This window comes from Corvus cornix, chromosome 1 (assembly GCF_000738735.6).
Source record: "Corvus cornix cornix isolate S_Up_H32 chromosome 1, ASM73873v5, whole genome shotgun sequence".
In the NCBI taxonomy this organism is placed as follows: domain Eukaryota; kingdom Metazoa; phylum Chordata; class Aves; order Passeriformes; family Corvidae; genus Corvus; species Corvus cornix.
Genome location: NC_046332.1, coordinates 37,659,431 through 37,672,946, shown reverse-complemented (window position 1 = coordinate 37,672,946; position 13,516 = coordinate 37,659,431). Strand labels below are relative to the sequence as shown.

The 13,516-nt window shown below is 43.1% G+C and overlaps 1 protein-coding gene across 1 annotated transcript in view; it reads left to right on the top strand.

Annotated features, from left to right (window-relative positions):
• Positions 1-11,289: 11,289 nt before the first annotated feature.
• SLC36A4 (solute carrier family 36 member 4) overlaps positions 11,290-13,516 on the top strand; it is a 79,016-nt gene continuing 76,789 nt past the window's right edge. Inside the window, 2 exon segments of the mRNA XM_039563210.1 lie at positions 11,290-11,311; positions 11,314-11,397. Of these exon segments, the coding sequence (XP_039419144.1) occupies positions 11,290-11,311; positions 11,314-11,397 (106 nt within the window).

Below are 13,516 nucleotides of genomic sequence, written 5' to 3'. Positions count from 1 at the left end.
ATTGGGCTCAGGGCCTTGCCCTTGATTTTTTGCAGATCCTGCCCTGCTGACTTGCTGGCCCTGCTCAGCTCTTGTGGCTGGGTGCTGTGGGATGGGGCCATGTCAGGGGGGCACTGTCCTGTCCCTCACTGTCACCTGCACCTTATGCCTCACCTGCTCCTGCTGCTCTCTGACACTGTATTTTCCATCCTTGCTGCTTTCCTTGCTACTTCTTTCTTCTTTTGAAAATTTGTCTTGCTTTATCCTCAAGAAAACAGGACAGCAACACTAACAACTTCAGACCATCTCTCAGTGAAATTGTCTTTAATCTTCTCCCTACAAAGGACAATCTAAATAATGGCCAAATGTGGAAAGTTTCCATTAAAAAAACCTCTCCTTTACAAAAGAGAAAAAGAGAAAGACATTAACTCATGTTGTTAAAATGAAAACTTAATCACTATTGTCACTATTTCTCCTTTAAGAAGTTCTAATCATGTTTACCATGAGATGAAGCAAGCCCAAATCTCAAATCTTGACTCAGATCTTCCTATAATTTAATAGTCTAATATTAGCCTCAGGCTGAGTCTTACCAATGCTTTTAATCCATTTGGTCCACCAAAAATACCATAAAACTGATTATTTATCAAAAAACCCCCAAGCACTAAGCACTTTTCCCTGTCTTAGAAGATACTTTATCTAGTCACACGAAAAAGATTGGCAGTAGATCTTGCATACCTGTTGTTGAAATTGTGATTTAACTATGATACATAGAGAAGGTGGATTGTGCTTTGGAGAAGTAGGAGCATATTCTGGTAGACCAGATATAAATTTGAGCTTTCTAAGTTCAATCCCCTGACATGTACGGTCTAGTCCTCCACTCCAGATATTTTAACAGCTGCCCAGGTGCAGTCCAGTGCTAACAGTAAGGGTTGGCATCCCTGAGCTCACCACTGCAACCCCGCTGTTCAGTGCTGTTCATTATTTGCTGCTGCCCAAATTCAGACAGGGGTGTCTGCACCCCCAAAAGGAATAAGTGCCTTCTCTGACCCTGGAGCTCCAATGTCTAATAATGCTGCAGAGGTTAGAGCCTGCTAAAAGATATATGGAGATGTCCCAAAGGAACTGCTGTCCTCTGTTGTACCTGTTATATCTAGGAAGGACGAGGCAGCTACTTCTGTTATGTGATGCACTGTGCTGCTAACACAGGGGCAGCAGCCCATGTTAAAAAGCCTTCTGTGTCCTCAGTACAGGGTTTTAAAATCTTAATGGAGGACTAAATAGCATTTAAAGCCCACATACTCTTTGACTAGGCATTCCTTTCCTCTCTCCCCCCAGGTTCTTAAAACAGCTTTATTACACAGTGAAGGGAGGATTTGTTCAGGATAATTTCCTATCCCAGCAATATTTGAAATCCTCTACTGCTGCCTCTTCTTTCCTACATTAACAGCCTTTCATTAGGAAAATATTAGAATCATAGAGTGGTTTGGGCAGAAAGAGACCTTAAAGATCATCTAGTTCCAATCCTACCTCTGGCTAAAAATGGGACAAACTACCACATTGTCCTAGGTTACAAGGTAAAATGTAACCAAAAGCATGTATTCTATTATCATCTTCACAAGCTGTTAAAGCAGGTGGGGCAGTGTTCCTTATCTCCTACCATGACTCATCCCTGATAGCTCCCTCCGAGGAGGGGCTATCGCTGTTTGATGGGCCATCAAGGACCCACGGCATGACTCATAGAATTACATCAGCCCATTGTGAGATGTTCAGCCCGGAGGGAGGAGCCAAGCATTCCCACCTGGATATAATCCGGGGTTTGGAACAGCATAAGCAGTCCTTACCTATTGGATTCCCAGAGGATAAGAGCTACCACTGGACCTTCAGGTGAAGACCAGACCCTTCTACAGGATTGCTGCTTCAATAGGACCACTTCATCTGGACTGCTACCATCACCCTGACTAACAAGGTGTCAGGTTGTATTCTGACTCTCTCAGTGTTCTTGTACTATTGTATTTATTTTAATTTTCTTATTAAATTATAATTCTGACTTGTGATCTTCCACTGGTTTGTTTTCAAGCTAGTACACACATACCTAGAACACAGACATATAAATAGACATTGGTCATTTGCTTCTCTCCCCTCTGCTCTCCAAGAAGGTATAGTCTTTCTCCCTGGAGTCTCAGGATGCTTCCTTGGCCTGGATTATCCCTTAAGAGCAGAAGTGTTGTGCTGAATAGGGGAATAATTTACACAACACTTTAATTTGTGAAATGCAATTGAACTGCTACTAATTATAGTGCTGTAGGGTACAGAGGGGAAGTTGACTCAGACTGAGTGAACTGAGTAGAAATCCCATCCATACTTTCCTTCAAGCCTCCCACTGCTGTGCCACCAGAACCAGCTGGTAAATGTCAGCAGTTATTATTTCTGTTTTCATACTGTCTTAATTTGTCTGAACAAGTCAAGGAAAAAATAGCTATGTCTCATCTTCATTAGTGGTTATCACTGGCTCTGGTGCTATGGAGCAAGCTGTGACTGAAAAAGGACATTGCAGGCATTTTTACTGGGAGTGGCATTGAGAACAGGACTCAGAAGATTCTGCCATTCATTTCTGTGTCCATTGGCTACACCAGACATGGTTGATTCACAACATTGCTTTACACAGGAAAGAAGCACCTTGCACAGCAAACATCTGCTTTCTCTCTCCACCTTGCCCATGCTCTGCTCCTGTTCCAGCTACAGACAAAGGAGGTTCTGCAACTTCTTGGCTCCCTCCTTCAGGAACCATGTGCTTGTTGACCCCCTGTTCAATGCATCCATAACAGAGAACAAATTCTGTACTTGTAACCAAAAGAGGGCATGATGATCCTTTTTTTTCTTCTGAGCATGAGGTAGGATCCCATATACTTAAAGTTTACCACCCTCCAAAATGAGATTGCCATATCCAGCCTTGTTGGGAATGGTACATGTGCCAGCTGTGCCTCGGAAAATGCAAGCTTAGCTCTGAATTGTGCCAGGTTTTTCATTAGAATTTAATATAGGTTATCACAGAACAGTGATTTTACTCACCATCTAGTAAGCTTACTGGTATAGTCAGTCTATATGCCTATTTTTTGGGATAGGTAGCCTACCCACAAACCAGGACTGGCACATGTGCACCAGGATATCACCTTCCAGGTTTTGAAGTCATGATTGCCCCTTGCTAATCAATAGCAGTCTCCACCAAAATTTTCCTATTTAGAGTATAATTTGGTGATGTAAATTGATGGGTTTCCAAATATATATGTATACACATATATACACACATATATATACGTACATACATATACAAATATATATATATGCATTATTTCCAGACTGTACATAATCCTTTGATGCAAACCAACAGAGGCAGAGACCTTACCAAAAGCAGACATCTTACTAGAAGCAGCCATGGCTTCCACAAAGATGCTCTTTGTCATCTCAGTCCCTCTTTATAGTCTCACCTTTATTTAACTGTTAAATGCTTTTCTATTTTTCTGCTGACATCATGCTTATCTCAGACTTTTCAGCTGAGAAAGGAGGAGGAAGAAATAATGAAAAGGGTTGGCAAAAAGACAAAAAGGGATAAAGTTAATGGTATCATTTCTTTTTATGTTACATACAGAACTGTAACTGTAAACGGGTACCAGTGCCCATTCTATTGTTAGAAGTCCACAGCTAAGTATAATACTCAACATTAAATTGATATGAACTATTATTTACCTCAGTCTAAACGTGCAGCACTTGTAAAAGATGGATATGCTCATTATTTGTGAAAGAAAGAACATAATGAACTTCCGTATAAGAAGAGGAGGTGTTCACTGTGTTGATAAATACCATTCAAAGTCAGTACTCCAGAAGAAGACATTGTTGTCAGTGCATCCTTTTGTTCTGGTAAATGCTTTATTTATGGGGTTTGGGATGGAGTTTTACGCAACTGACAATTCAAAAGCAAACATTGCAGTCAACAAAGAGTTAGATATTTAAGGAGAAAAATGTTTTTTGTCAGGTTGTAGTAAGATTGGCTTGTAATTACAGTGTAGCAGAACTTCTCTGTGAATGGAAAACACCATTTCATTGTGTTTAAACAGAAACGTGAAACAGTGGCTGATAATTTGTGACACTGACACTCCATGAATCAAATGGGCTGTCTATGACATGGAAAGTAAGTGAATTTTTTACTCCTCTCCTTTACCCTCATTCTGGGAGTTCAGTCCAGGAAGAAAGGAAGGGTGGGAGAAAGGTGTTTTTAGATTTTTTTTTCTTATTTCTCATTATCCTTCTCTGTTTCATTGGCAATAAATTAAATTAATTTCCCCAAGTTGAGTCTGTTTTACATGTGATAGTAAAAGCTAAGTGATCTCTTCCCGTCCTTATCTGAACTCACAGACCTTTCATAATTCTCTCCCCTGTCCAGGTGAGAAGGGGAGTGATAAAGTAGCTTTGGCGGGCATCTGGTGGACAGCAAAGGTCAACCCACCACAGCGGGCTGAGCACTACCTCCGACGAGTGAAGCAGAGCAGCTCAGAAGAGGGGCAGAACGTGAATCCATGCTTGTGCAGATCCAGGAGGGCAGGGCAGGAGGCTGCATGCAGAGGGTGGAAATGGAGGCTATTCCCAAGCACAACAGCCAAAGTGCAGCTCTTCAGACAGACTATTGCTTGCTTGTGCATTGAATACGTTATGCAGACAGAAACAGGTCATCAACTATTTTCTAAACTACTCACATTTGGTCTGGCTATAAAGACGGTGAGTGTGATTGATTTTTAAACTGTTCAATAGGGTGGCTCCTGTGGATGAAAGGATAGCTTCTAAATGCTTCCTGAATATGAGTGGCTGACCTGAGTCTCTAAGATAAATGCCAAATGGTACACTTTTTCTTTTTCACAGATGTTAAAACAAAGCTAAGAGCAGATGAAAAAGAGTCAGCTTACCATGTTCACTGAATAAATCATTACCACTGTAGGTACTTGTATGTTAACAGCAGTTGCAAATTTCAGAGTAAGAAACTGATCCTAGGAAAGTCCTACGGATGTCCTTACTCCAGTGCTCAATTGTCTGAATGATCGTAGATTTCCCAACATCTTGTCCATTCTAACTCTTTCCAGGAGGCTTTTTTTTGGATTGGATTGGATTCATTCTCTGAAGTACACGGAAATTATCTATGCAGCTATTTTTTAACTCATATAATTAATATTTCCTGCAGCTTTAAAGAGTATTTTCAGCATCATCTTTTAATCACTAACTGCTATGGTTTTACAGTGTCCTACAACTACTTTTACCTCAGGAAGCTCAAGCAGGCAAATGATCATCCTTCTCTTCACACTCCTCTTTGAACACCATTTCACAGGAATACAAGGGCTGTAAAAGCCTTGCAGCTGATGGAGGGAAGATCCTCCCAAGACACATGAGAAACGTCCCTGCAGTGCATGCTGCAATGTGGATTTTCAGTTTCTCTGAGCTGTAGCTCTCCAGAGTTTTTTCATAAATTAGAGAAGACTTGGGAGTAATGCTTTGTGCCATGGGTTGTACTAGTTCCCAAAGCTGCTGTGAATCATAGGAATGGGAGGGTGGCTGACAGATACCTTAGAGCTCTGCTCGTGGGCCATATCTTTTTGTGGTATTACAGCCATGGGTGCCAAGAGACCTGGGCTGTTGGATTATATTCAGCTGTGAAAATCTATGAATGGTAGAATTCTCTTTTAAAACAGGAGTGATTTGTCTTACACCACCACAATTCTTCTCCCCTCTCCTGTCATCTGTTTTCAGTTCTTGTGGGTCTACTAAATGCCCTGGGAACATCACATGAGGACACCTGAACTGTTTGAAGGTGTAAAGCCTGCTGGAATACTGGGGGGGGGACTGTGAAAATGGAGGAAGACAGACTTTGTACATTCTTGTCCACAGTGTTTTTTGGGAGCCGACCTGAAGAGGACTGTTCCCTGATAGTCCTGGGACACAGTCTTAGTGGTTAGAGGTCCAGGACAGGGCCATGACTTAGACCTCTCTGATCCTTTCATTGCTGAATACTCCAGGACAAGACGTAAGTGACCGTAAGTTGGAGACAGATGTCAATATTTGACAGTGTCTCTGGTCATGTGCAGAACTATGGACATCTACCTAATTTCACAAGCATCAAGGTAGTTCTATGCAGATACTCTGAGTATATGGAGTGTTGTATTTCTAGGACACCCACAGAATTCAAGCACTATTTTTCAGATTGTAGGACTCGTGAGGTTAGCAGCATAGTATGGAAAAGTGGTATGAATCTGAGGCACTGCCCAAAATTATCATATGATCTGCTTTAGCGCATTTTGTTTTGTTTATCATGCAGTACATCTGTGTTTTATTTAAAGATAAATAAGAGCTGGGAAAGATTCACAAGTATCTGAACATTTGTGATATTTTCCCAAGTGACCTACTTATTGAAGGGATGCTGTACTTTGACTTTGAACTGTACTGAAAGGAAGTTGACACTGGCAACCCACCAAATTAAACAACAAAAGCAAACCTTGATGTTGGCAATGCTTGACTGATAAGTCCCAGCACATACAGATCTATATGCAAATAAAGATCTTTTATTTTCATTAAGTGACAGATAAAATATTTTACTTTACTGACATGATAATGATTCATGCTGGGAAAAATCCTGGCGGCTTTCTCAAATGTTTCTGGTATTTTAAATGTGCTGATAATTTCTATCTGAAGTATGAACCACCACGAGCACTTTTGACAGCTGCAGTATCTTCTGTAGTCATATTTATTCTTCATCAAAGCTTAGGGAGAGTCAACACACCCCAAGCTTTTAACATTTTGTTACCAAACAAGTATGTTTTATGGATTGCAGTGGGGGCCATCTAACATTTCTGTGTTCATCACAGCTGTAGCAATCAAATTTATGAGCAGCAGTTTTGGAGTCTGAAGCGTATTTGTTGAACACAATGGGCCTTTTATGATCTGTGTTCTTAACTGCTGACATTGACAACAAGCCTGCCGTCTTCAGCCACACCCCTCATGAACAGCTCCAGGCAACCCAGTTGGAAAGCAGCTTGGCAAGACAGGAGCGGGGGCCCTGGTGGTCACCAACCTGAATGGGAGCCAGCAGGGAGCTCTTGATGCAAAGGTGGCCAGTGGCATCCCAGGCTGTACTGGACAAAGTACTCCCACCATGTCAAGGGAGGTGACCAGTCTTTCCCCTCTGCTCAGCACCAGTGTGGCCACACCTGCAGTGCTGTGTTCAGTGCTGGGCTCCTCAGTACAAGACAGATGTAAACAGACTGGAGGGAGTCCAACCAAGGGCCACAAGGATGAAGGGAGTGGAGCATCTCTTCCATGAGGAAAGACTGAAAGAGCTGGGACTGTTCAACTGGGAGAAGAGAAAGCTCAGAGGGATCCCATCAGTGTCTACAAATAACTGAAGGGAAGGTGCAAAGAGGATAGAGCCAGGCTCTTTTAAGTGGCATTCAGTTCCAGGACCAGAGGCAATGGGCAAAAACTGAAACACAGGAAGTTCCTTCTGAATATCAGAAAACACTTTTCTCATGTGAGGGTGATCAAGCACTGGCATAGGCTCTCCAGAGCCACTGTGGACTCTCCCTTTGTGAAAGTATTTTAAAGCTGCCTGGATAGATCCACATGGCCATGCTTGGCCAGGGCAGCTGGATCAGATAATTTTCAAAGGTCCCTTCCAACCTCAACCATTCCGTGATTCTAGGAATCACAATGGAAATCAACACCTGGACCTCCTTCCAAAATCTATTCATGGCAAAGAAAGGCAGGCATGGCATGAAGCTTCATATCAAGATATTACAAAACAGTTTCCCATTCAATACACATCAAACTAAGTCCTTCTAAAAGCTTAGAAGTCTCCTGGTCTATTAACTGCATTTTTTTAAAGCTGCATTAAAACGCTGACTTTTTAACCACAGTTTAGGATGTTCAGTGCTTGAAATTTATACCAAAAAAAGAAGGAAAATAAGAACCTTTGGAAATGGGCTATTACAGACCAGCATACTGATCATAAGGAACTGCTGTGAAAGAAAGCTCACACTTGTAACCAAGGAAATGAAAAGAGGTAGAGATATATGTATGTTTTCAGACTGTATAATCATAGAATCATAGAATAATGGAATGGTTTGGGTTGGAAGGGACCTCAAAGGGACCTCCAAGTTCCAACCTGGCATGAAGCTGAGTCAGGGGAAGTTTAGGCTGGATATCAGGAAAAGGTTTTTCACCCAGAGGGTGGCTGGGCACTGGAACAGGCTCCCCAGGGAAGTGGTCACAGCACCAGCCTGACAGAGCTCAAGGAGCATTTGGACAATGCTCTCAGGCACAGGGTGTGACTCTTGGGGATGTCCTGTGCAGGGCCAGCAGTTGGACTCAGTGATCCTGGTGGGTTCCTTCCAATGCAGAATACTCTATGATTCTATGAACCTCCCTGCCATGTGCAGGCAAGTCATCCATTGGACCAGATTGCTCAAAACCCCATCCCACCTCTCCTCGAACACTTCCAGGGATGGGGCATCCATGGTTTTTCTGGGCAGTCTGTTCCAGTGCCTCATCACCCTCACACTAAAGAATTTCTTCTGTGTATCTAGCATAAATATCCCCTCTTTCAGTTTGATCCCATGATGTTCAGTGATGAATTAACAGGAGGTACTGCTTTTTGATACACAGATGAGCAATTTGCTATCCAGGATCTCATGAAATGTAGATGCCATATTCATATTCAAGGTGATTTCGAAATGTGCTCTTAGATATAAACCAGTGATATAAATCTCAGAGGAATGCCAATCATTTGCCAATCAGATGGAATTATAGTCTACAGACAGATGGATGGCAACATAATTGAGGCCTACCAATGGCTCATTGAAACATCATGCAAAGTAATCACCTTGCTAAGTAGTACCTGAGTAAAAGTTAAAATACAAATTATTACATATTACAAAAAGCAGGAGTGAAAACCACCCAGATGTAGGCAGAAGGGTTTTAGTGGCTTTGTATGGCTGCAGTTCTGGTGTCTTCAAATGCAGTTGAATATGGGAGATCTAGAACTCATTGAAAAAGGGAACAGAAATTATGAAAAGATGGACTGGCATCTCTGTGAGGGGAGACTAAATAGATTAGGATTCTTCAGCCTGGCAAAGAGACAGGAGAGAGAGTATGGCAGTGATCTGTCAAGAATGACTTAGAGAAGGTAAATGCAATTATTATTTTTATATTGCAAAACTAGAGGTTATCAGACGAATATCAGATAGCACGCTCAAAAGGCACATTTTTTTGTACAACGCATAATAAAATTATGGGACTCACTGCCAATGGATGGTCTGGAAGCCAAACTTAAAGTGTGACAAAAAGAAGATTCCATGAAGAAATGGAAGTCCCTCAAGACTTGAGCAGCCCCGAAGCTGGCATCTGTGTGGAGGGACTATATATTGAAACAGTGTTTCTGTATATTTAATTGGTGCTTCCATTTTTTTCCCTAAGAAAGTGTGGAAATTTAGCCAGAGTATACCTTGTGTTTAGCTAAACCTAGCAGAGAACCTATTCTAACAAGGGGGATTAAAGCAGACAAAAAAATAAAAATATTACTGAAAACAGCCCTTAAAGATTTCAGGGTTAGCTTTTAATAAAGAAAATTAAAAATGGAAGAAGCTGGGTATTGTACTCCATCTAGTCTTGTTCTGAACCAACAGAAACAACATGAGTTGAATCCATGATTTCTAAGAGGGAAGCTGTATATGCTATTCAGAACATGAAGCCTACGGTAAACAAGTGTTTGGTGTCTGCAATATTCACATCATGAAGTAATTTAGCTTTGATGGATGGATGTCTAGAATTTACCCAGATGTGTGCATTAAAGCAAATCCTTCTATTCTTACCAAAGAGAAACAAAATGCAGATTACAAAATCATTAATTTCGATCGCATTATAGTATCTCCCATTTTGAATATTCATCGGTCACCGCTGGTTAGTCATATGCTAGATATAATTTTTGGAGCGTACTAGAAAAATCCCTCTAAACACATAACAAACCTGCTCCCAGAAGAAAGAATTTTATGTAAGTAGAGGCAAGTAGTAGAAACAAAGAGTTTTCCTTTGATTGGGATGTGAAATAAAGATGTATCATGTCCTTAATGTCTCTTCGATGTCTACGCAATATTGACTGTGAGTCAAGTCCTAAGATGCAATGGTAAGGTAGAAGGAATCAACACTCTTAACTCAATTTTGAAGATATGTAAGTTATATATTTTCTTGAACAAAGTCTGGCATTGTTAGAAACAAAGTAGAATATTGCATAAATGCTTGACACAAATATTGTAATTAGTGAGTCAGTTGCTTAAGTCAATAACCTGCAGTCACGGGTTGCCTACTGAAAACCCTTTTCTAAAATAAATTTGATGATAATAGCTCACTCACATGGCTCATTTTTTAAATGAAAGTTTGGAGGAGTATCCAGAATACACATAAATTTGACAATTGAAAATGAAGGCTTTCCCCACTGGAAATTCTTCATCATAGATAAACTAAATAATGATATATGTCTGAAGATGACTGAAGTTTCTGAGAAACTTCAGAAGATTGCATTTCTCTTGTGCAGAAAAAAAATCAAATTACTTTATCATACATTCTCCATTAAAATAATAAAAAAAAAAATCTGTTTTAGGAAACTAGCAGCTGGAAACTTTATTCCTTAAAGCAAATCAGCCACAGCTATAGGTAGAATCTTAAAAGTTATGATGAAGAACTATTGATAGGTTATTCTGGGAGCAACTAGCATGAAGGATAGGTTAAGGTGTGGGTGTGAAGCTAGTGGAAGTTGAGTCTCAAAGCGTTCCAGCTGTCAAGTTCTGCTGAGCTCTTCGCACCCAGCCTTGTTTGCAGTCTTTGCTGATTAATTATGGCTCAAAGCTTGCAGTGCCCCATCCAAAGCCGGGCTCCCCTGCCCTGCCGAAGGCAGCGGATGCTGGCACCGGTTTATGGGGCGGCCACAGCTGGGGTCGCAGCAAAGCCAAGGAGCATCACTAAGGGTGATAATGATGTCATGGTTCAAGGAGTGTCTGGGCAGTGCTCTTAGTCACAGGGTTTAGTTTCAGGCGTTCCTACATGGACCAGGGCATTGAAGATCCTTATGGGTCCCTTCCAAGTTGAGATACCCTACGATTCTACGAGCAGGCGCTGCCGCGGGGCCGCTGCCGGGGCAAGGCGCTGGAGAAGGCGGAGGACACGCACCGAGAACCGGCACCGCCCCCCTCAGCCCGCGCAGGGCCCGCCTGCCCCCCGCCCTCTATGGTTCGCTCCCGCCGGGCGCATGCGCCGCGCCGGCCGGTTCCACATCGACGGAAGGGCAGGAGGAGCCCGGCGGGGCGATGGCCAGCGCGGGCAGGGAGGAGCTGGGTGAGGCGACCCGAGCCGTGCAGCCCGGCGGCGGCGGGAGCGCCCGAGGGGCGGCGGGATGGCGGCTGGCCGCGGGGCGGAGAGGAGGGGTCGTGAGCACCGGGACCGGCCGGCCAGCCCCCATCCCCCCTCTGCTTCAGGAGAGATGGTTCGGCCCACCGGGGATGCGCTGCGGCGCTCAGCGCACCGAGGCGGGTGGGATGAACCATCCCACCTGCGGCGGGGGTGGGCGCTGTGCTGCGGTGTCTCCGCCGCGCCGGGGCCGCGGAGGCGGCGGCGAGGGCTGAGCTCCTGGTGCCGGATCGGCGGCACCGGGGCCGGGCGGGGTGAGGGCAGCGCAGCCGGGGGCTCTGCAGGGCGGCAGGGGCCGCTCCCCGGGGGCGGCAGTCGTACCTGGCTGGCGCTCGGTTTCTTGGTGAAGTCACGGTCTCCATAGAAGTTTATGGAAATACATTCTCTTTGCATCGTTAGGTGACGGTTTTATCTGCCGTGGAAGACTGGGTTGGGGTTTTCCAGGGCGTGCGTGTGCTTACATATTAGCTGTATTGTAGTTGTTGCATTTACTGTATATTAGTCTTCCCATCTTTAAATCTAAGTGGTGGAGGGCACACAGGTATTAATCTCTTAGTTTTTCTGCCCATGGGTGGACGAGTTAGCACGTAGCTGGTTTAGTTACACAGTACAGTTGGGGCTGGGCTGGGCACATGGAAAATCTCATCTCAAAGCTGTGTTCGCAGAACCACAGGATGGGCCAGGTTGGGAGGGACCACAGTGGGTTCATCGGGTCCAACCTCCTGCTCAAGCAGGGTCATCCTAGAGCACATGGCACAGGATTGTGTCCAGATGGTTCTTGAGTATCACCAGTAAGAGAGACTCCACAACCTCTCTGGGCAATCTGTTCCAGTGCTCGGTCACCCACACCATAAAGAGGCTCTTCCTCGTGTACACGTGGAACTTCAGTGCATCAGTTTCTTCCTGTTGCCTCGTGTCCTAGTGGTTGGCACCACTGAGAAGAGCTGGGCTCCATCTTCTTGGCACCCTTCTTTAAATATTTAGACATGTTAATGAGGTCCCTTCTCAGCTGTCTGGTGTTGAGGCTGAACAGGCCCAGCTCCCTCAGCCTTCCTTCGTAAGAGAGATGCTCCAGTCCTCCAGTCATCCTTGTTCCCCTTGGTGGAAATCTGAGGATTACAGTTCCACTATAATCTGCAGATTTTGTCCTGTCCAGTGGTAATGATAGGACTTGGAAAAACATGCTTCAAATTTTATTGTCCCCAAGGCTGATCCATCTTGCATTGAGAGATTGTCACTTTGGAGGAAAGGAGGCTGAAAGAAATTTTAGCACTTTTTTTTTTCCCCCTGAAGTTCACAAATCTGACAGTTTTCCTGCCAGAACCTATAGAAATGGGATTTTCTGTGGGATTAACTGTTTAAAAATGCAGTTTCGCGCCTGATAATAATTCCGAAGTCTTTTGCATGGTTCAGTGCTATTGAATACTTAATAAAATTGAAGTCTTGCCAATGCGTTGTCACTTGAGAGCATGTTAATTGTAGAAATGTGTGGCTTGGTCTAGGCAGGATAGTGGATTATTTAAGACTAGTGTCTGTCCATATAAATGATCCATTGTGGGTTGGGGTAAAATTGCTCCTCTAAAAGTGTGCAATAGCTATGCAGACCTGTGTGCACTTTGGTTTAATAACTCAAGTGTCCCATTTTATGAGCCTTCTGGATCCAACAGTTACAACGCAAAAGCAAACAGTTCCTCCTGCTTATTGAGGGGGATTATTGACTTTCAACATTTGACTAGAAATAACTGTTCTCAAGATTAATAAATTCTACCACAAAGCTGAATAAATCTACTTTATTAAGTTACAGTCTGTAATGGAGAGAAATAAATGACCTGAGATTTATTTTCCAGAGAGAAATAAAAACGGGATTGAAATAACTGCACGGAGCATAGCTTGGAGTTCTTGACAAACAAACACAAGCTAATTCGCACTTTTAGTATTTTGGAAAATGTAATTATTAGCATTTAATAGGAATTTTTAAACCAGATTTGATTTTCCTTTTCAATTTTTTTATTTTGAGGGGTTTGTTTGCTTGTTTTTGTATCTCTTA